The sequence below is a fragment of the Anabrus simplex genome, chromosome 10, assembly GCF_040414725.1.
Source record: "Anabrus simplex isolate iqAnaSimp1 chromosome 10, ASM4041472v1, whole genome shotgun sequence".
Lineage (NCBI taxonomy): Eukaryota > Metazoa > Arthropoda > Insecta > Orthoptera > Tettigoniidae > Anabrus > Anabrus simplex.
The window spans coordinates 54,853,103-54,878,374 of NC_090274.1; the positions used below are offsets into that span (position 1 = coordinate 54,853,103).

The 25,272-nt window shown below is 36.5% G+C and overlaps 1 protein-coding gene across 1 annotated transcript in view; it reads left to right on the forward strand.

The window, feature by feature from the left end:
- LOC136881744 (FACT complex subunit Ssrp1) overlaps window positions 1-22,745 on the forward strand; it is a 93,631-nt gene extending 70,886 nt beyond the window's left edge. Inside the window, exon 15 of the mRNA XM_067154174.2 lies at window positions 20,556-22,745. Coding sequence (XP_067010275.1) covers window positions 20,556-20,831 — 276 coding nt within the window. The 3' untranslated portion in view covers window positions 20,832-22,745. The remainder of the gene's footprint in view (window positions 1-20,555) is intronic.
- The last annotated feature ends 2,527 nt before the right edge of the window (window positions 22,746-25,272 follow it).

Sequence of the window (25,272 nt, forward strand, 5' to 3'; positions counted from 1 at the left end):
GGAAATTCCTGGAAATTTCTTAATGACAGTCGCTTCAAGTACCTTTCCCGCATCTTTCCATTGTGCCGCCTGACTTTTTTTTTTTTTAATTGTCCGCATTTGAAATCCGGACTGGACTGCGACAGCGTGACTGTCTCTCACCATTACTATTTAATTGCACACTGGAGAAAATCATGCAAGAGTGGACTAAGAAATGCCAACCAAACATCAAGATTGGCAAAAATATCAAACTCCATTGCCTGGCATTTGTAGATGACCTTGCACTGCTCGCAAATAGTGTGGAGGAGGCTAAACACCAAATTGAAGAACTCAAAAAAATAGCAGCAAAAGTCGGACTACAAATCTCATTTGAAAAGACGGAAATGATGCCATCCTTCAAGGTTGTAATACCAACTATCACATTAAGATTGTAAATAAATTCAAATATCTTGGGGAGATTATTACTTGGAACTTAAGCGAGAAAATATCAGTAGAAAATAGAACTACTAAATTGAAACAAGCGCAGCGTATCTCTTGACCAATCTGCAAGAAGAAATCTCTCTCGATAAATCCAAAATTCAAAGACTTCAACTCCGTTATTAAACCTGGAGCTACCTATGCTAGTGAAACACTATTCAATTTGATCATCAAATCAACAACGGATAAATTACAGAAGACAGAAAGAAGAATCCTTGGAACAATCAAACAAAAACCACCAAGTAGATGGACAGTGACGAATATTACCTAATGAAGTTGTATACCAGGAAACTGGGTCAATAATAGACACAATGCGGAAAAGGAGGGTTGCATTTTCTGCCACATATCAAGACTACCAGGAACCAGAGAACTGAAACATCTTTTCAACTACTTTTGGAAAAGTAAAACCAAGAATAATTGTTTCAAAGAAGTCCAAGATGATTTAGATGAATTAGGCTTAACAATGCAGCAAATTTTAGACCGAGAAGAGAAGAGGATCTTGAGAAACAGAGACTTCAGACTTAAACTACAAATGTTTACATGCAAGTGGTACATCATGACTGATGAAGAAAGGGCAGTCAGGTCAGAAAGAATGAAGTTCTGGGAGCAGAAGAAGAAACATAAGCCATATTTGTTGTTAATACTCTTAAGACTTAAATGTATATGGATTGATGAAAGTGCTCCAGTGTGGGCATAAAATAATTAATAACAAACCCAGTAAGAGTACTGGACACTTGATGACAAGCAGACATGACTCGTGCAAGTAATGACAGTAAAACCCCAGGTGGTAACCAATCCACCCTTCCACAGACGGCAACCGGGCACTCGGATTCTGGGCGACCCGGGCTTACACGATTGCAGAAAAAGTCTGAATTCTGTGGCAAACTTCCACAGAAGACACCAATTTTCATGGGCACCTTCAACATCAACACCCTCATTCAATCTGGAAAGCTGCATACTCTAGTGACAGAACTTGATAGACAGAAGATTGTAATTCTTGCCTTACAGGAGACGCATATTACTGACGAAGACATCATGGATTACGACAATTACCCTATCTTCAAGAGCAAAACTGACAGGCGCGTTGCCAAAGGAGCTCCACTACTGGGAATGGCCTTCGTGGTCTATAAGACTATATAAAATTAAAAGTTTAATTTAACAATTCCACTTTTTCAATACAAAATTTTTGTAATGCGGGTTACATTACAATTGAAACGTTTATTTGGAACTAGTTTCGACCTAAGGTCAAGGTCATCAGCCAACAACACGAATTGCACAACATATTAAATAGTCCATAAACAGCGTACATACATATCGCAAAAACATTGTGGTTTGATGCTATAAAGTTAAAGATGAAACAGTCACAATGGAGATAAAAGTTTTAAATTGTGCATAAATTGCATTAAAGTAAGGTACGTAGCTGCCGTTGAAGGATGATTCAATTTGATCAATCTGGATGCCGAAGATTCTTGAAAATTTGTGTATCCTTCGCTACAAAGTTCTGACAGCTGTAAGTCGTCATGGTAGCAGTGGCATGCCAGTGCCTTACTTTAATGCAATTTATGCATAATTTAAAACTTTTATCTCCATTGTGACTGTTTAATATATTGTGCAATTCGTGTTGTTGGCTGATGATGACCTTGACCTTAGATCGAAACTAGTTCCAAATAAATGTTTCATTTGTAATGTAACCCACATTACAGAAATTTTGTATTGAAAAGGTGGAACTGATAAACAAAACTTTTAATTTTATATGTAATCACAGTTCAATATGGACCATTCAACATGAAGTTTATATCTCTTAATCATAAGACCATAGTTGATTCTGTCATAGAAGTTACACCAAGTAACAAGTAACTAATCTCATTTTGGTCTGTATTGAAGATACAATAAGTAAAACACTTTCAAGATTAAAATTATTGTGTTCACCTTTTCAATACAAATATATATTTTTAGTGATTAAATTCTACATCAATTAAAAACACCAGTTAGGGACATGTTTCGCCCTAGTTATGGGCATCTTCAGCCTAATACTAAATCAAAGGTCAAGAATTAAAACTATAAACATCGGAACTTAATAGTAAACTTAACTTAATACTAAATACAATGGTCTTATGCTTTCTACATAGTTTACAATATGTACAGTATGTACAATATGTACATTAACTTTGCCAGAATTTACGAACAATGAATTAATTAATTTTATAATGACTAGACATCCAAATTGTAGATTGGATTGATCACAGCGTGAATTGGGGTTTCTCAAATTGTATTGACTAGAGATTTATCACAGCATGAGTTGGGGTTTCTTCAATTATTTGTCGCCTGAGTCGTAAGTATTGTTACAAAACCGGAACCTTGGTTAAAGTCGTTCATGTTAGGGTATGAATCATTTGAATATTCCTTTAGAAAGAAGCGTGGTTATGTATTAAGGTTGAAGCATGTATGTTGGAAACTATTGCTGATTGTATAAAAACTATATAAAAAGCATAAGACCATTGTATTTAGTATTAAGTTAAGTTTACTATTAAGTTCTGGTGTTTATAGTTTTAATTCTTGACCTTAAGATTTAGTATTAGACTGAAGGTGCCCATAACTAGGGTGAAACATGTCCCTAACTGGTGTTTTTAATTCATGTAGAATTTAATCACTAAAAATATATATATTTGTATTGAAAAGGTGGACACAATAATTTTAATCTTGAAAGTGTTTTACTTGAAGTTACACCAGTCAACAACCAACTGATGACTATGCACATCCAGTGCGCCAATAAAATGTACACTGATCAACGCACATGCCCACTAACCAGAGTAACAAGAAAGACCCACAGTCAGCAGAGAAATTCTGGTCAACCATCAAGAAAGTGATATCCAAAGTTCCCAAGGATGACATCATACTCCTCCTGGGTGATTTCAGTGCTCAGATTGGCAGAGAAAAGATGCACAAGAAAACATTTGGAAATTATCCTGCACATAAATTCACTAACAAAAATGGCACACGGCTCATAGAACTCTGCCAACAGAGCAACCTCAGGCTCATGTCAACATCCCTCCAGAAACACCCCAGAAAACTGAAGACTTGGCGCTTCCCAAACCATCAATTAGGTGAGCTCCAAATAAACCCTGTGGCAATCTCGTACCCAGTAGAGAAAGAGGTTGACGACGTACAGATACGCAGGGGAGCCAACATCAGCTCAGACCATTACCTTACATGCGTCAAAATCAAGTTCACCCCGAAGAGAAATATCTGTAAGAAAATTCCTCAACAGAAGATTGCAGGCTCTGGAGTGACTGAAGCATGGGAACAAGAACAAGCTTATGACTGACAACATTTCCACCAAAAAAGCACAAGCCCTCGTTCCTCTGAGGAAGAACACCAAACATCCCTGGTGGGACACTGACTGCGAGAATGCACTCGTCACCAGGAAATTGGCATACCAGGAATACAACAGCAAACAAACCCCAGAAAACTTACAGGTTTTCAATGAAATACGAAAAACAACCGCGAAAATCATCCGACAATCCAAGAGGAAATATATGAAGGACCAGCTGGATTCCATAAAGGAAAATTTGCGCAATTACAATGTAAGGGACTTTAACAGGACGTTTGCAGGACACATCCGAGGGTACACACCACCGAATCTATGCTTTAGAAAAAATTACGGAAAATTGGCACTGACGAATAAGGAGAATTGCCAGGTGCTGGCACAGTACTTCTCAGAACTTCTCAATTGTTCGGAGCCCATAGAGATATTCGAGGTGGAAGAACCCAAAGAGAGACATATTGATTCCCCACCTCCAACTCAAGAGGAGATCCACCAACATATCCTCAGACTCAAAAACAACAGGGCATCTGGGGAAGATGGCATAGTGGCCGAACTGTTGAAAAACCTCAGACCAAACTCACTTAGAGAACTCACGCAGATTATCACAAACATCTGGATATCAGAACAGCTGTTAAAATAATGGAAATGTGCACCCACTTCACAGAAAGGGTGACTGCACAGATGTGAACAATTATAGGGGTATTTCACTAGTACAAGTAACTTACAAGATCCTTTCAGCGTGCCTACGTCAAAGGACACAGGATCAGCTGGACCATAAGATCGGTGAATACCAGGGATCGTAATCTATACCAGGCAGGCTTCCACCCTGGTCGCTCTTGCGCAGAACAAATCTACAACCTAAAGACTACTTTGAAAATCAAAGCCTCTGGAACACTCCAGTCATATGTCCTTTTGTTGACTTCAAAAAGGCCTATGACTCTGTTGACCGCCAGTCATTGTTCAACATCCTTCACAAACAACGTATGGATAGCAAGCCTTATCAAACGGTCATTGACAGACATGACATTTAAAGTGAAATTCATGGGGGAAATATCTGAACCCTTTGAGATCAAGATAGGCGTTTGTCAAGGTGGTGGTCTTTCACTGCTCCTCTTCAACCTAGTGTTAGATAAAGTCATCAAGGAATGGCAGAAAGAGCTGAAGATACAAAACCACTGGAAGCCAGTGCGACTAGGACGAAGCAAGGATGGACTCGAGGTCAGTTGTCTTGCTTTCGCGGACGATCTGGTACTACTAACAGATAACGAAACCACTGCAATCAGACAGATAGAGGTACTTCAAGAGTGTACAGAAAAAGTAAGCCTACAAATCTCCTACCAAAAGACTGTGTTGTTCTGCACAGAATTAGATATCTTGGTTTTGAACACGAATGGCAAGATCAACGGAGTTCCACACTTTAAGTACCTAGGCGAAGTGCTCGAACCGACCAGAAAAGAGAAAATTACTCAGAAAACTAGGTTATTGAAGATGAAGATAACCTTATACAAAACACAGGATATCCACAACAACAAAAATTTTTCACCTCAGCCAAACTTCGTCACTACAACACTGTGATTAAACAGGAAGTGCTATACGCAAGTGAGACCCTGATGTTACACACCAAAAGTGATCTGGAGAACCTACTTAAAGAGGAAAGAAAAATCAAAAGAAAAATTATCGGCCCAAAGCTCACTAATGAAGGGTACAGGCTTCACTCCAGGGTTAACCATAGAGAGGTTGTATAACCTAGCAGCAGACATCCCAAAAAAACGACTACTAAAATTTTATGGACACGTAAGAAGACTCCCACTATCTAGATGTACGTTCAGAATCCTCAGATACATCCAGGCTGTCGAGACCACTATACCATGGATGATGCAAGTTAAACTCGATCTGGAAAGGGTGCAGGTAGATTCAGTGGACATTGCAGACAAAACCATCTATAGGCACAAGATATACATGTGGGAAGTAATGCCAGAGAATGCAGCACCTAGAGCACCAAGGCCAAAGCGGACCGAAGAACGGAAGAGGGCCTTTAGTGACCAAATGAGAGAACACTGGAAGAACAAGCAGTCATGAATGCTTCACGTGATCTGATATCGGCCTATTACGTGTGTAATAATAATAATAATAATAATAATAATAATAATAATAATAATAATAATAATAATAATAATAATAAAGGTCCGCAATTATACTACAGTAGTATAAGAGAGAGATACGAACATCAGCTTACTTTAATGACCAGTCCATCATACAGTAGCTGAGCCTAACATACGAAATGGCAAATAACAATACGATACACAGGTTTTGTACCACAAAAAAGTTGTTTTCCTTCACTACACTAAAATTTTAATCGGTTTGATTAATCGACTGAAGCACATTGTTATTATTTATTAGCTTCATATCCGTATTGATTGGGATCACTATATAGAAATAATATGAATCACCACCTTATCAATACACTATTTTATTTACTACCAAACTGGTAAATAGGGTCAATACCGGTTTCGACCCCTAAGGGGTCATCCTCAGTTGACACATACAAAATATCTACAAAAACATCACATGTAATGGTTAATGTTTAAAATTCATATGTCATTAAAATGCTGGTAAGTACATCTTAGTTTGGATATGCATATAGTATGGGATTTATAAGTTTGCTCTATTTGAGCATTTATATAAGTCTTCTATTCCTTTGTATACAGTGTCAAAAGTATTGTTTTGAATGTAATTCATCCATTTGACAAAATGCTAGTGGAATGACTATTAAGTATGTACATTTACTGAGAGGTACATGCTATTCTACTTTACAATTTATATTACACAATATGAAGTAAGGTTATTGCATTTGCACACATATGATGATATTAAGTTCAATCTAGGGTCTTAAAGATGTACTGTTTGGATTTTCAGTATCCTGATTACATTTCATGTAGTGGTTTATAAGGTTTACTGATTCACTTATTTAGTTCAGTTAAATACATAGAAGAACCTTATTGATTTGAGTTCTTATGACTAAAATATTGGTATTTAATACCTTGTTGACGTGGATCCTTAATACTAATGTGTAAGTTTGTAGCACCTTCTATTCTTGTTTTTTGTCTTAAAATAGAGTTGTGTCTTGACACTGTTTATTTTATTAGGCATATAAAAGTCTTGTTAAAATGAACCCTTAGGGCTAAAACACCGGTATGAGATACCTGTTAAAATACTTTAGATTAAAAGTACTGATATGTGGTGCTATGTACATATTCTTGAAACATAAATGAGTTTAACATAGTTTGATAACAGTACTGTAGGTTATTATGATAGTTGTTGTAGTTTAATGGCTGGTCCATTAGAAATATATAAATGTTTGTTTGAATAGGACCGAATACATGTTCATGCTGTATGCATTACGAGTGAAATTGCGTAACATTATGATAGTAATAACTGGCAATTTTGTGGGATGCTGCTGTTGTTTTAGCTGGAAATCTTGAATGTTATTAAGAAAGCGTTCTCATCTTGTCACTTGTCGTATTCAGATTGGGTTGGTGACTATTATGAGATGAAGTACATTTTGGATGTCGTATGTCTTAATTGGGTTGCACGTTGGTTGTATCGCGAAAGCGTGTTGTAAATTAATATATCTGTAAGTAGAAATAATAAGTGTGTGAGATGATGTATCATAGGAATGTAGTGACAAGTTATATATCGTATTACTTACGTTAGCTGTTGAGATCGTGCACTCTGTGTGGCTGTCTGTTGAGATCTGTAGCGTGTTGCTCTGAGGTTATAGTTATAGTTTGCGGCGGTAGAGGGGAGGCTTGGAGGGATGCGTGGAGCGCTTGTAACGGGAGTGGGGTTAAAGGAGGAGAGGTCTTGGAGCGGTTGATTTGTATTTATGGATTTTTGTTTATCAATTCTTTTTAAGTAATAATCTTTCAGGGGGGGAATAACTGTATGAAAAAGAATATTATTTCTGTTTATGTTATCGTTCAAGTTGGAATTTGGGTTAACGTATTTGTCTAAGTTTATATAGAATTCTTCTAGTATACTGAGCAAGGGGCTTTTTGGGTTTATATTGAGGATTTGCATAACATTACTGATGTCTGTAAATTTATATTTCTGATCATTAATGTGCTGTCCCATGGCTGAGAAATGTCTATGTCTAATGGCATTTACGTGTTCGTTGTATCGTATTGAAAAACTTTTACCAGTAAGCCCTACATAACTGGCTTGGCAATCATTGCATTTTAGACGGTATACTCCTGAGTAGTTGTATTTGTTTATGTTATTGACTGATTTGGAATTGTATAGTATGTTGGTGTTATTGCGTGTAGTTTTGTATGCTATTTTTAGGCCTTGTTTTTTAAAGATGTTGGTTATGGAGTGTATATGGTTATTATTGTAAGTAAATAGTGCGTATTCTTTTTTATCTTTGGTGATTCTGGTTAGCTTAGTTTTTGGTTGGTTTTTTACTTTGTTGATGATCTGGTTTATCATTTCTCTTTTATATCCATTTTGTTTGGCTATTTCATGAATTATGTTTAGTTCTTTGTTCAAATCTTTCTTTGAAAGTGCAGTGTTATATGCCCTGTGTATCATGCTGTAGTATGCGGCTTTTTTGTGAGTGTATGGGTGGGTGGAGTCTGTTTTTATTGTATTTGATGTAGGGGTAGGCTTTCTGTATATGTTGTATGTTAGATGGTTGTTATGTCTGGTTATAGATATATCCAAGTAGTTTATGGTATTATTGTTTTCGGTTTCCATAGTAAATTTTATGTGGGGATCTATTTCATTCAGTTGTTCTAAGATTGTATTTTCATTTGTGTGTCTATTGTCCATAATTATGAATACATCGTCGACAGACCTGCACCAAAGAATGATATTTTCTATTTTTTGGATTTCTTGGTATTCTAGATAGTCCATATATATATCAGCTATTATACCTGATATTGGTGATCCCATGGGTAATCCTTTCTGTTGGTAGATGGTGTCATGGAATTTAAAGTAATTGTTATTGATGGCGAAGTGTAATAGTTTTATAAATTCATTTATTTCTAATTTGCTTAGCTTGCTGTATTTGTAGAGATTAGATTCTATGATAGTTATAGTTTTTTGTGTGGGTATGTTAGGATACATGTTTGTTATGTCATGTTGCTAGTTTGTAATATTGTTCTATTCTTATGTTTTTAGTAATGTTGCAAAATTCTATAGAGTTTTTTATGGTTTTATTTTCCTGAAAAACATAATGTTTTTTTAGGAATTTTTGTATGAATTTTGACAGTTTGAAGGTGGGACGTGATCTGTAGTTGATGATAGGTCTCATGGGAATATTATCTTTGTGAATTTTAGGGTAGGCTTTGGCTGTAGGTATACTTGGATTCATTGTAATCAGTTTTGTAGTTTCCTGTTCATTTAAAAGGAGGTTGGTGTTTTTTAAGAGAGTTTTTAATTTCTTCTGGATACTATTGGTTGGATCTTTATTCTTAATTTGGAAGGTTTCATCTTGGAAACAAGTTTTTGTTTTTGTTATATATTCCTCTTTATCCATTCCCAATACTACAAACTAGCAACATATGACATAACAAACATGTATCCTAACATACCCACACAAAAAACTATAACTATCATAGAATCTAATCTCTACAAATACAGCAAGCTAAGCAAATTAGAAATAAATGAATTTATAAAACTATTACACTTCGCCATCAATAACAATTACTTTAAATTCCATGACACCATCTACCAACAGAAAGGATTACCCATGGGATCACCAATATCAGGTATAATAGCTGATATATATATGGACTATCTAGAATACCAAGAAATCCAAAAAATAGAAAATATCATTCTTTGGTGCAGGTTTGTCGACGATGTATTCATAATTATGGACAATAGACACACAAATGAAAATACAATCTTAGAACAACTGAATGAAATAGATCCCCACATAAAATTTACTATGGAAACCGAAAACAATAATACCATAAACTACTTGGATATATCTATAACCAGACATAACAACCATCTAACATACAACATATACAGAAAGCCTACCCATACATCAAATACAATAAAAACAGACTCCACCCACCCATACACTCACAAAAAAGCAGCATACTACAGCATGATACACAGGGCATATAACACTCCACTTTCAAAGAAAGATTTGAACAAAGAACTAAACATAATTCATGAAATAGCCAAACAAAATGGATATAAAAGAGAAATGATAAACCAGATCATCAACAAAGTAAAAAATCAACCAAAAACTAAGCTAACCAGAATCACCAAAGATAAAAAAGAATACGCACTATTTACTTACAATAATAACCATATACACTCCATAACCAACATCTTTAAAAAACAAGGCCTAAAAATAGCATACAAAACTACACGCAATAACACCAACATACTATACAATTCCAAATCAGTCAATAACATAAACAAATACAACTACTCAGTAGTATACCGTCTAAAATGCAATGATTGTCAAGCCAGTTATGTAGGGCTTACTGGTAGAAGTTTTTCAATACGATACAACGAACACGTAAATGCCATTAGACATAGACATGTCTCAGCCATGGGACAGCACATTAATGATCAGAAACATAAATTTACAGACATCAGTAATGATATGCAAATCCTCAATATAAACTCAAAAAGCCCCTTGCTCAGTATACTAGAAGAATTCTATATAAACTTAGACAAATACGTTAACCCAAATTCCAACTTGAACAATAACATAGACAGAAATAATATTCTTTTTCATACAGTTATTCCCCCCCTGAAAGATTATTACTTAAAAAGAATTGATAAACAAAAATCCATAAATACAAATCAACCGCTCCAAGACCTCTCCTCCTTTAACCCCACTCCCGTTACAAGCGCTCCACCCATCCCTCCAAGCCTCCGCTCTACCGCCGCAAACTATAACTATAACCTCAGAGCAACACTCTACAGATCTCAACAGACAGCCACACAGAGTGCACGATCTCAACGGCTAACGTAAGTAATACGATATATAACTTGTCACTACATTCCTATGATACATCATCTCACACACTTATTATTTCTACTTACAGATATATTAATTTACAACACGCTTTCGCGATACAACCAACGTGCAACCCAATTAAGACATACGACATCCAAAATGTACTTCATCTCATAATAGTCACCAACCCAATCTGAATACGACAAGTGACAAGATGAGAACGCTTTCTTAATAACATTCAAGATTTCCAGCTAAAACAACAGCAGCATCCCACAAAATTTGCCAGTTATTACTATCATAATGTTACGCAATTTCACTCGTAATGCATACCGCATGAACATGTATTCGGTCCTATTCAAACAAACATTTATATATTTCTAATGGACCAGCCATTAAACTACAACAACTATCATAATAACCTACAGTACTGTTATCAAACTATGTTAAACTCATTTATGTTTCAAGAATATGTACATAGCACCACATATCAGTACTTTTAATCTAAAGTATTTTAACAGGTATCTCATACCGGTGTTTTAGCCCTAAGGGTTCATTTTAACAAGACTTTTATATGCCTAATAAAATAAACAGTGTCAAGACACAACTCTATTTTAAGACAAAAAACAAGAATAGAAGGTGCTACAAACTTACACATTAGTATTAAGGATCCACGTCAACAAGGTATCAAATACCAATATTTTAGTCATAAGAACTCAAATCAATAAGGTTCTTCTATGTATTTAACTGAACTAAATAAGTGAATCAGTAAACCTTATAAACCACTACATGAAATGTAATCAGGATACTGAAAATCCAAACAGTACATCTTTAAGACCCTAGATTGAACTTAATATCATCATATGTGTGCAAATGCAATAATCTTACTTCATATTGTGTAATATAAACTGAAAAGTAGAATAGCATGTACCTCTCAGTAAATGTACATACTTAATAGTCATTCCACTAGCATTTTGTCAAATGGATGAATTACATTCAAAACAATACTTTTGACACTGTATACAAAGGAATAGAAGACTTATATAAATGCTCAAATAGAGCAAACTTATAAATCCCATACTATATGCATATCCAAACTAAGATGTACTTACCAGCATTTTAATGACATATGAATTTTAAACATTAACCATTACATGTGATGTTTTTGTAGATATTTTGTATGTGTCAACTGAGGATGACCCCTTAGGGGTCGAAACCGGTATTGACCCTATTTACCAGTTTGGTAGTAAATAAAATAGTGTATTGATAAGGTGGTGATTCATATTACTTCTATATAGTGAAGCACATTGATCAATTAATCAGATTTTTAGATCAATCAATTAAAACAACAGCACTAATTATAATTGTATATTCCAGGCATTGGTTATGGGTTATTTATTTTATAACTATGCAGGAACACCACACAATCTGTAAGTTACTGCATTGACACTAGTTTGCTGACCAGTAAAATGTGCACAGTATCTGTGCACTAGTTGTAGAATGTGAAACTACAGTAAGAAACTAAAAACTTACCTGGCATTAAAGGACTCGCTCAAAGTTCTCAAACACTTTTGGCACCTCCTGAACGGGTTAGTTCTTCTCTTGTACAAGAGTTGTTAGCGTGCACGTTTTCTTCCAACATACTCCACACATAACAATTGGAGGGATTTAAATCTGGGAATCTAGCAGGCTTGAGAAAAAATATGTATAGATTAACTACATAATCAATACACAATATAATCTAAAAGGATTATTTATCTAACAAAAATGAACATGTTGTGGCTCTTGTGGCCATCGTCAGCATAAAAAACACTTAAATAAGATTAAAATTGTAAGACTAAATACACCTAAGATGCGAACTTCACACTTGAGCTATCACAGGGCATCCATGCAGTAGTCTAGTTGAGAAGAATGTAAAGTGCGTAGTTGAAAGGCAGTTGCATCAAATGTGGCATCATCTTGTTAATAAATATAGACTTCTCCACATGTCCATCGTATCGATAATACCGTATTGCATAATTAATGCAATTTTTTGACGAAAAATACAGGCAAAAACTTCAAATGCATAAATTGAGTCGTATGCGCCTATGTTACATTCCCTATATATTTAGAAAAACGGCAATAAAGATGATGTTGACTGCGGGACATGGCTACGCGAGAGAATGTAACATAGACTTTTGTTCCGTAAACCAACAGGTTAGAAGTGCACGCGCCCATTCATTCGCACATAATGTATGCATACAGTACAGTACGATCACTATCGTCTGATTACATGACTGTGGTGTCTGTGAGAAACTAAATAAACTCAGTAATATAAGACTGAACACACCAGAACAATCTCCGGAATAGAATGTGTTCATTACATTGCATTCAATTCGTGACATTTAGTACGTTTACATGGGGATTGAGATAAATTTGAGTACACTTACCATATTGAATACGATCCCCGTTTACATGTAGTGGGCTATTTGAGTGTCGTATTGAATCCACCAGGCGACATCGATGTATACAACGAAGCAGAATTGTAGTAAAATCGATATCACCTCTTAGAATGTATAAACGCCAAATGAGGTAGAAGTCCAGGAGATAACTTTAAATTTTGAAAGTATGTGTGGTATTCCAAATGTAAGTGGTGCAATAGATGGAACACACATTCCAATTTTACCCCCAACAGAAGGTTATCGTGATTTTGTTAATCACAAGGGCTGGCCGTCTTATAATATTATTGCAGTTGTTGATCATTTATACAGGTAAATATATTTACTGGCTTATTATATTTGTTATTTCGACAGAACTTTGATAATGATGATTTCATCAGAACAAACATGGTGTGTGTGCGCAGTCGTTTTCAATAACATATCAGTACGATCCGTGTTTACATGGAACTCAATTCGAACCCAGTAAGATGCGATCCAAGATTTTACCCTATCGACCTTGAGACTCAATCCGAACTGAGTCCCCATTTACATGGCGTTTTCAATACGGAAAGTGTACTCATATCGATCTGAATACTGCATGTAAACGTACCATTGTCGAGGGCTCACGTGGGAAACAATGTAACATAGACTTTTGTTCCATTATTTTTCAAGTGCATTTCTCTTCGCAATTCCCGGTATACTATAGCCATCTGTTGTGACATGCTTAAACTACCTGCAAATACAGATACAGGACACTTCATAGATGTTTGTTCCGTGAATATCTCAAATGCCACGAAAATGTAACATTGACGCTTGTTCGTGCATACGACTCGGTTATTCAAGTAATTCAGATATTTAAAAAATGATTTACAATTCATTTACATTTAACAGATACACACTATTGGTTCAACTCATTTGCAGTTATCGTCATTTCGTGTAAAATTCCGACGTGAGATTTTTTCTTTTACGTCATATAGGATACATCAGGTAAGTTGGACGCGTGGGTTTGAAGTATCAACACTGAAATATATTCTTCCCGTTACGAGCTGACAATACGACCTGAAGTGAAATAAACATGAACTAATAAATGTACAATTCTTATAAGTACATAATAGTGACATACCGGCTAAAAAAGAAAATTGTCCAACACGAAAAGGGCCCAGTATCGAAGGAGGGACCCTGCTAAATTTCCCCAAACTGTTTGTATCCAATCTTGTACAAGTGACATGTCCATCCACCCTTTATCTTGGTCGCAAACGTGGATCCCTCGCAGAAATTTTACTTTAGGTATTGTTTTTCGTTTCAGAACAGCATCAGGTGGAAGCTTGCTGCCATCACCTGTTACAGCAAGCATCACAGTACATCGTTGTTTTCCCTTCCGGTAGTGCGTACAATAACACTTGATGTCCCTTTCTTATCGATTATTCGACTTTGTGGCATACAGAAACGATTGGCATCTGAAATGTGGTTCCTATTTAGGAGAGCAAATATCCCTTCACTTTACGCTTCTCAGTTACAATTTTTTTCTCTTGAGTTATTTGTTTTAATGTTGTCAATCTTATGTTAATTTTAAGGACACTTCCTCTAAAGCATTACTTTGTCGATTTATATATTTTTCATCTAAACAGTGTTATGTGGCTGAAGATGTTGATAATATACGAAACATGTACCACTTTTAACCATTAAATTGCATTAAGCAATCATTGTATCGACTAGGTGGAAAATAAATAAATACAGTAGAAGTCCGTTATAACGAGAAATCATAACGGTGAGAATTTTACTCGTTATAGCGGACTGTCGTTATATCCGATTTCTTGTAAAAGTTGGGAAAACCCCCATACTCATTAACCCCTCAGCGTCGCAGCCATTTAAATAGCTTCCTACCCCGCGGCCGGATGAGATTTCAACTACGCGCGACGGAAATACATCGATTCACTTAAAGCGTTACTACAAGTATAAGAGTAGCCCGATTTTCACGAAATTTGGAAATTCTTATGACAGAGCTATGTACATGCAGATAATTACATAATAGTTTCACATTTCCTTAGTAATTTAGTTCCGTGTGATAGAGTTCGAAGCACTCTTGGAGACAGGGACTCAAGTCACACTCCTGGCAGCAGTACACTGACGTCTTCTTTTCGCCGTGTTTTGAACACAGGATACAATGCACTGAGGTTTGGATTTCCAACTCTTGGGTGCTAATTTCCTGATAAAATGACTTTCCTGCAACCTTGGAACTGTATTATCTGATGCGCGCCGGCCTTGAATATTTTGTTCCCCTCCCTCCCGAGCGTATTTTGTAAACAAACCTTTCACCAACTGAACCCGATAAGGTAATTGCTCAATATATGTCTCTGTGACCTGTGTGAGTATTATTAGAGTATTTAGCAATCAGAATTCACCGTTGAAAGCTTCTCTTTGACTTGTATAATTATCTATAGTCTCTTACACGAAATTTCCAAGTACTGTTTCCTCGTCGTCGTCACTCTCATCATTTACCACTGCTACATCATCTATTTCATTATCACTGCTGCTTATACTGTCACTACTACTTCCGACTAAACTTTCATCTGAATTATACAATATTTCAAGCATGTTACTGTCAGTCATACCACGGCTGAGCGCGGCGCGTCACACGGACTGGTGAAGCTGCAGCGAGACCGGAAGCAACAGGACGAAACTGAATGAGGGAAATAACATTTATGACGAAACAAACCAACTCGATACATATTTCAGATAAAAGGTCGAGACAACGTCTTTCAAACGAGATATATACCATGAACAACTGGTACTCGTATCGTATTACAGAAAGCAGCACTAACTGATGCCTACACAGAGCGCTCGTGGAGAGTTACGAAAATATTACAAGCTGAGAAATAAAGACAAATATAATAAATAAACCGCACTCTCAATGTACAAATAGAGCAAAGAACATCACACGAAAAGACAAACTTCTCACATCATCATTTCTTTATTTTATTCTGTGGGAAAGAACGAAGCAAACAGACTTTTAAAAAAGCAAGAGATTAGTGCTCAGACTTATTTAACAAATAATTATCCTTGCAAAAACAACTACATTATAACAATTTTTCAATTCTTATTTACAACACTAATAAACCCGGAAATGTCTTCTTGGAAACAAAACAATTTGCATATCAGTAACTCCAAAACTCTTCGCGCTATAGCCGTAAATGTGAAACCATGTATGGGTCTATACCACGTATAGAGGTCGGCGGCTACGGAAGAAAAGAGGGTCTATACCACGTATAGAGGTCGGCGCTGAGGGGTTAAATTCAGTATGAAATGGCAATCAGTTTGTTCAAAATTTGGGTTTTCGCAGATAATATCCTCACTGCGGCTTACTTGTTTGTTGTTTTTCGAAATCCGATACTACGTGAGTGTGTGATTAATTGCATTCTGAAGAAATAAATATTACGGTATTTCTACGAATCCAAGACGACCCCCTACCCCCACTTTTTCCTTCAAAAAATTTTAATCAGGCTTAAAAAGTGCTTTGTAAAATCATATGAATGTCTTTCTTATACAGTACGCACTTTTAGTCTGTAGACGCCGAACATTGGCTTTAGTTATGCCGTATTTTTTGCGGCTGTAAAATTCTTTATTTCAGCGGGTTTAATAACCATTAATTTAAAATTGGCATCATAATATCAAAGAGAACTCGTTGAAACTTTGCCGGCAATACACATTCCACGCGTCTCTACAATACGACGACGATCCATCAGGAAAATATTCTTGCTTACTATAAAACTCTTACTTTCACTCAGCGTCGGATATAACTGGCTGCCGCTGCTTGCCAGATTCGGCCAACTTCAGCGGCTAGCGATGTATAGGTCTTAATCGCGGACTTTGAAAGTCAGTGAGCGAGTTTATTGCGCCGCGGTATGGCAATTCTGCCCATGCGGGCCACTGAATGCATTTTTTGTGCAGTACGCATTTTCAAGCTATCTTTGTATTCACGGTAACGCCGAATATTGGCTTTAGTTACGCCTATGCCGTATTTTCTTGCGGCTGCACAATTATTATACATTTCCGAGTGTTTAATAGCCATTAACTTAAAATTGGCATCATAACATCGACGAGAACCCGTTGAATATTTGCCGGCAATACCTGTACCACGTATTTTTACAATACGACGATCCATCACGAAAATATTCCTGCTGTCTATAAAAGTTAATTTTACTAAGCGTCAAAGGTAAGCAGACGCGTTATAACTCTGCTACTGTGTACCCGTGGCCTTTCTAAGAATTCAAAGGCTCGCATGTTTTGATGCCATTCTGCAGATTTGAGAAACGTATTTGTAGAGGATAATAGAATGTCATTCTCTCTTCACTATTTCCCGAGATCCAGTGACGTTACACATAGGCTCTGTACGACAGGTCGCCGCGGCTAGCGATGTAGGCGGTCGTTTATTGTCAACGAGTTTTGTGTGTGTGGGCGCGGGGGTGAAAAGAAACAGCCTGGTTATTGCGGTAGTTGCCAGTGGTGTTCATTACTATCAGACCGCGAATGCAAAACGACCCTTGATTTTTCACATGAGATTCTGAAGAAAAAATGTCGTCTTGGATTCGGTGAAAAAAGGTATCACTCCAGAGGCCTCTGTGGCAAACATTTCAGTTTTCTTCTACAAACGGCATCACCTAACCTAACCGTTTATGTACCACGAAAACCTATTTGAAACGCATATAGAGAAATGATAACCTCCTCGCTAAAAATTAACATGGGAATAGCTTTCCGAAATTTAACTAGATGCGAGAAAATATAAACTATCCTCTGAAATCTGTGATGTAGGTACCGGTACCCTGCCATATCTTGAGGTGTATCACTTTCTTACTTAATTTCAGTATACTGTATACCTCCATTAAAATTAAGAGATCGTTTACTTCAGCCTTTATTTTTAACGAGTAACAACTGCTACCGGCCACGTTATTTACGCATTTATTATGAAAAAGCGCCATCCTCTTTCATTTGGATTTCGAATTTTCTCTTGAGAACAGCAGTCGACGGGTATTACTAATCGACTCCAATGTCGCCTTCGAATGTTGACGAGAGAGCTCGCAAATGCACATAGCGTGAAAACTATACCGTACCGAAGATAATCGCTCGTATTTTGTGGCAAACGTTTCAGTTTTGTTATTCAAGTAAGTACTGTCACATATCCTAACTTCTCTGTACTATATGTATGTATGAAAACATACTTCAAGCGGAAGTAGAAAAATTATAACCTTCTTGCTATAAATTTACATGATAATAGCCTTTCCGTAATTTAACGCACGCGAGAAAATATAAACTAACCTCGTAATTAATGACGTACTCTGCCGTATCTTGAGGTGTAGGCCTATCCCATTCTTACTTAATTGCGGTATTTAACATTAAAATTAAGCGATCGTTTATTCAGCGTTTATCTTTAACAAATTAACAACAGTTATGGGACATGTTATTTACGCATTAATTACGAAAACATGTTCTCCTCTTTCATTTTACTCGCGTAAGAGCAGTCGATGGGTATTACTAATTGACTCCAACATTGCCTTCGAATGTCGACGAGAGAGCTTGCTGGTGAGCATAGCGAGAAAACGATACGATATCGAAGATGATCGATCGCATGCGGTATAATGACTGGGTGCATGAATATCGGCAACGGAAAAAATTGAGCGCGCATAATCGCTCGTAATAACGGATGCGTCAGTGATAGGGTTCTCGCTGTAACCGAAGAATAAAACACAGTTTAATATAGGAATTTTTAAGGGACGGACATAAGTTACCGCTATAACGGGGTTCTCGTTATATGCCGTACTCGCTATAGCGGGCTTCTACTGTACTTAATTGTGAATCTATTGAAGTGCGATACGGACCATGAAGCTGATTTTATGTAATCTCAGTTACAAAGTGATGAAAATCGGTTACTTTTTGCTTGAAATCTTGGGCATTTTTTGGCGTAATGGTGTTCTTCGTCGAAGAGAAAGTCCATTTCTCTTCGTAAAATTTATCATCCAGCCTCGGCTAACCGTCAAATCTGAGACACTGATTCCTTGTGCAACAGCTATTTCTCATCCTTTAAAATACAGCATTTTGCAAGAAACGGCATATTAAATGTTGCTTAATGAAATAATATATTTAAGAAGGTCCTCCACTACTTGCAGAAACTTGCCGCTATTTGGTCCACTAAATGCTTTGTGAGACTTGTTGATCGCTTGAAGTGCATTTCTTGGTTACCACGGTAGTGCACGTTGCATTCAGACATTGAATACTTGCGGCCCACTGCTCTATTTCCGTATGTTTCGGCGTTAAACTGATCTTACATGTGATAAATATTATTTTTGATCCGTATTGATGATATTTGATTGGAATAATAACAATAAGTTAATTTATTAATTTGACCACCTAATCAATGCAATAAGTCTTGTCTTTGTTGATTTAACAGCACGTTGCCCAGTATTTGGAATGCCCAGTTTTGCAATAGTAAGGCTGCTACCTGAATAGTTGACATTTTTATTTGAAAACTCATCCGGAGCTGCGTGATGGATGTTTGAAGAAGTGGATGCGTCAAATACGTGAACATTTCTTTTTCTCAACTTTGGACTCAAAAATATTGGGATGCGTAAATTATGCAAGGGGGTTAATTATGCAAGAAAATATGGTAATTGTTTGCAATCTGATAAAGATCCTATTGGTTTAAACTGTGCTGGAATATATACGATTCGTTGCCCCTGTGGATTGGTTTATGTTGGCCAAACATGTAGGAAGGTAGCAACGATGGTTAAAGACCATCACAGTCACTTACGTCTTTACAAGGCAGAGAAGTCTGCTGTGGCAAAACATGCCATACACAATGACCAGCAAATCATTTTTGATGCAACTTCTGTCCTTTATAAAAAGAAACATTTTATACCTAGAATCATTTGTGAGGCGATAGAAATTGCTAAACACCTGAATAATTTTAACAAAGGTGACGGCTATATATTGATTAGATCATGCCTACTGTCTGTAGTCAACTCAACATCTTTCTCCTTGACTTTGGAGGCCCTGCTAACAGGGTCTCTCTCTCTCTCTCTCTCTCTTGAATTTGGTTACTATTGAGTGACAGTTGCCAATACAGTATTTGTTATTGCTCTGAAGATTATCCTGATTGCAGGATCAAAATGCATCAGCAGATTATAACCATTATGTGACCTAATATCCCCAAATTAAGTATTATAATATTATTATTCTTTTACATTTTTATGTTTATCATTGTCTCCTCTTTCTTGTGTTTATTGTGTCGTGTTTATTTTAATGTGTACCTATCTTTCTATATTTGACTTGTCACGTGTTTATTCCTGCCAAGTATTTACATGTATATTTTAACTTCTTTCAGAAAACTGATGACTCGAAGAAGGACAAAGAAGTTAAAGAAAAGGAGGAGGTGAAAGTGAAGAAGGAAAAGGAATCGGACGATGAAGACAGCGACAAAAAGAGCAAGGAGTCTGATGAAAAGGGAAAGAAAGTTAAGATACCTGATGTTAAAATTAAGAGCGAGAAGAAAGGCTCTGACGACGAGGAAGAAGATGATGAAGATTTTGATGAGCCAATCGAGAGTACTCCTTCATCGTCGGACGCTGAAGAGTCTGGATCTGAATCCGGGAGTGATTGAAAAGTGTGCAGGAACGTGAATATTTTAAGTGCGCAGCAAGGTTGGAATTGTTGAGTCAGTGTATGGCAAGGAAATAGTGCCTTAAATCGGATGAATCATGGGGTGATACTAACATTCTCAGATCCAGTCACTCTAAAAACTTTATGTATAGGTACTAAAAAACAAAGCATCAGCGTAGGTTGTGTGTTCCTTGCATTTATTATTTTATCAAACTTAATTTTAATTATTATCAAAAATGTAATTCACCTCCCATGTAGATACAAATCTTGTAAATACCACATCAAACATTTGGTCTATATTTACAGGTTCATTCATTTCTGAGAAAAGTGTATCTGCAAGGTACTTATACAGTAACCATGTGTGACAGGTTTCATAAATTAAAAAATTAAAAGTGTTGTATTTGGACTGGTAGACTTATAGAAGACAGTCGTTTGGAAATGTAACTATTATTAATATGTAAAATTTGTATATTGCAAAATTGTAAAGGATTGTTATTGTTGGGTGATATTTTGTAACATTGTGAAATTTCGTGGGTTGGACTTTCAGAACAGGGGGTGTCTACCCCTTTTGATTCTAGAAGGATGTTCTGGTTGTATAGTAGTTTCATAAGATGGAAGGTTCTCGATAAGTATTTCCATTACTGAAAATAACAAGGGTTTTGATTGGTGAATGTGGGTGGCGAGAGGTGAGCTTCTATGGCCTGATTGGTTACCCGGTGATCGGACTGGCGCCAGCTTCGCCCTCCTCGAGAGAGCGAGGCAAGCTTTCAACGTCTTTCGCTTCTCATCGGCCTAGCACACCAAAAACACTTCTGGTGTGGAGTAGAGGAAAAATTAATGTACATCAAGTGATGCAAAATTACTGGAGGCACACACCAAGGAAAATACAATTTATCTATTACGCTGTTCACAAAACCAAAAGAATATGGGAATTGCCTCCAAGATCAAACAGTTGGGCCCAGCTGAAAAGCTAAGGCATCTTAATAATTGAATGGTGAGTGCGGGCGAGGGTGTAAATTTCTATGTGAAAAGAAAAGCAAACATAAAATTGAAATTAAGGTGGAAATGAAACCAAACTTGCTTACCCAAAGGTGGGCCATCCTGGGTGGGACGATCGCAGAAGTGTGTCTGCTCGCTAGGCCGGTGAGAAGCGAAAGACGTAGAAAGCTTGCCTTGCTCTCTCGAGGAGGGCGAAGCTAGCCCCGGTCCGATCACCGGGTAACCAATCAGGCCACAGAAGCTCATCTCTCGCCACCCACATTCACCAATCAAAACCCCTGTTATTTTCTCCAATGGAAATATTTATCGAGAACCTTCCATCTTAAGAAACTAGTAAACAACCAGAACATCCTTCTAGAATCAACAGGGGTAGACACCCCCTGTTCCAAAAGTCCACGCCACGAAAGTTTCACAATGTTACAAAATATCACCCAACAATAACAACCCTTTACAATTTTGCAATATACAAATTTTACATATTAATAATTTTTACATTTCCAAACAACTGTCCTCTATAAGTCCGCCAGTCCAAATACAACACTTTTTTTCTTTTTTTTTTTACGATACCTGTCGCACCATGCGCTCATTCATTTTTTGACCGCTTGTACATTATTTTTGATTAGCCAGGTCTGTCATTTCAGACTCCAAAAACTTGGGCGATTTGCCTTGTTCTATTAACCATGAATCCTCAAGGGTGTCTTATCTATGTATATATCGTTTTATAGATCTTGGACACTACTGAGAGTTGCAAATACTGTTGTTGGCCAAAGACAGGTTCATGTTTTATGGCCTTGGCATTTTATCTGTAGGCAGTTTTAATCGGTGACTTGAAATAAATGTACTATCCTACATTTTTTCCTGCAAAAGTTAAGTTGTGGAAATTAGAAAAAAAATTAAAATACTTCTTTTGTTAAAATATGTTTTGTTCTCTTGACTATCCTTGAATATTGTCTACTAGAAGAATCTCTCTTATAGTTTATGTTCAGAGCATCAGTTATACAGTATCTGAAATTCAATCTCAGTGTACCCTTTCCCATTACTTTTCCATCAACTATTTCATACTGAAGATGGGGTGATCTGTTTGTAACGCTGTATTGCACTTCTTCTAATTGTCCTTCCACCTTTCAACTCATTGTCCTCTCTAGAATTCTTTCTTAATGGCTGGTAAATAAATATGATGACTGTATAAACAGAGACGATATTACAGTATTCTATACTGTCTGCTGTTAAAAATCACTCATTTCAAGAGTATGAAGAGGATTGAGGACGCTAAGTATCAAGGAAATTAGCTGTTCCACTAAAGAACGTTGCCCAGGAGACGCTACGAGGAGGCTTTTATCACTGAGACATAGTGGACGATCGTTATGCTCTTCATAGCAACGAAATGGTACAAGAGCATCTCACGTCATGGAGGAGTTTCATTGATAACTCAAAGGCAGCTCCAGCCACACCAGATATTCTTAGGAATCAATACGGTAAAACCTTGTTCATACAAATTCGTTGGTATGTGAAAATCGGACTTTGAATTACGTGATTTCAAATTAACCACCAACTCGAAAATCACAAATGTCAATCTTTGCGGCGTCACAAAGTATTCTAAGACCCACGAATACGTGCAATCACCTTGATTCTCAGTTTAAACCTTTCAAATAGCATGGAACAAAAAGTATTTCCAAAATGTATCCAACAAGGTGCATTTACACTTTTCAAATAATGCACTTGGATAACTCACTGGCAAACATAACCTCACGCAACAAAAGGAAATAAAACCATGATTCAAAGACAAGGAGAAATCTATACTGGCTCCTCTGTTCAATTGCTTTGTTAATTGGATTAATGTACTTTATGCATTTTAGATGCCCAGTACTTGCATGGAAAGTACCTGACGTCCTTAAAACATCATGGCTTATAGAACTTTCTTATGACGAGGGAAAGATGTCTGTATTGCAACACAGTACAATGACCCACACCCTTGTATGATTTCCCGCTGGCACTACTCTCCTTTAAAACCTAAAGTCCATTTGGGCTCAGCATTTAAAAAAAAATAATAATGCAGTTTCATTAGCGTTGACAATATTGTTCAGTGCATACAAATTGATTATATGAGCCGTGCTTTTTCGCCAACTGCTGGCATCGCCAGTGTTTGCGAATTTTGCTTCTCTGCACATTGCCTGCTACGTGATATTGTGGCGTTCTTTAAAGCTCTGAATACAAGAGAATTAAGATATCACTTGAACTTAGCAAATATGAGGCACACTGTAGACACACCAAAGTGGGTGGAAGTGCAGAAAGCTACCCCTGCACATTTCGGAAGACGCGTTCTTTCATGATGTGGAGAAATTTTGAATTTAAATTATTCTGTAAAATACTTTTTTTTTTTTTTTTAATGTAAAGGCAGTTTTGAATTAAAAGTCGGAATTTCAGTAATGGGACCGACATTGTTCTTCGAATTACGAATTATCGGTATTTCGAATGAAACAATTTAACTAACATGCAAAACCATACCTCATGTTTCCGGTAACGAGAGCTTCTTTGACTTCGGCGGGATTTTAAATTGACAGATTTCGAATTATCGAGGTTCTGCTGTATTGGCAGCAACAGTCCAGCACATACCTCACAACCATGGTCTGTCTGGAAGGCTACACTTAAAATATGGTATTATACACAGAATGCTGATTGTGACTGGTGCAATTCATGATCTTGAGTACCTCTTTCACCGTCCAAACTGCTGTATGAAAACTCAACTTGAAGACTTCATTACAATATGTGATAATACTATTTGTGGCTGTTTTGTACTGTAGTGCTTTTAACATTTGAGGATAGTTGGATACGATCATCAGAATAATTTAATGTTAAAAACTTCATAATTAGTCCATATTGAAAAAAGATTCACAATTAAGAGATGAAAGTATATGATTTTCCACCTGTTCAAAACAAATTCAAATGTGATATACACTGAAATGTCACATTTTATTCATAAATATTAGGGACCGGTTTCGGCATGTCTATGCTATCATCAGCCTAAAGTTAGATACACAAGGACACAAGTAAATTACACAAGTCAATACACAAATAAACTTTCTAACATATTGGCAATGCATAATAGCTTTGATATATACAAAATTTTGAATGTATAAAAACTCTCAAATATACCTCTTATAAAATTTACGATAAAGGTAAAATGATCTATTTACAATTCTGTGATATCTATTACCTAGTGATGTTTTGTATTACAGTTATGTGTTAAATAACAAAAGATGTCTTTTAAAACACTTCTGTCTGAACAGCTTATACACCTAATAAAATTTGGGGTATTGACATTCCTATAGTATTAAAATTTAAAACGTTCTATCACGTAAAAATACTCATGTAAATAAAATTAGTAACAGTGTCCAGTATTGTTACATTGTAAAAGAGAATAGCTGTTCGTTATTAAATGTTTG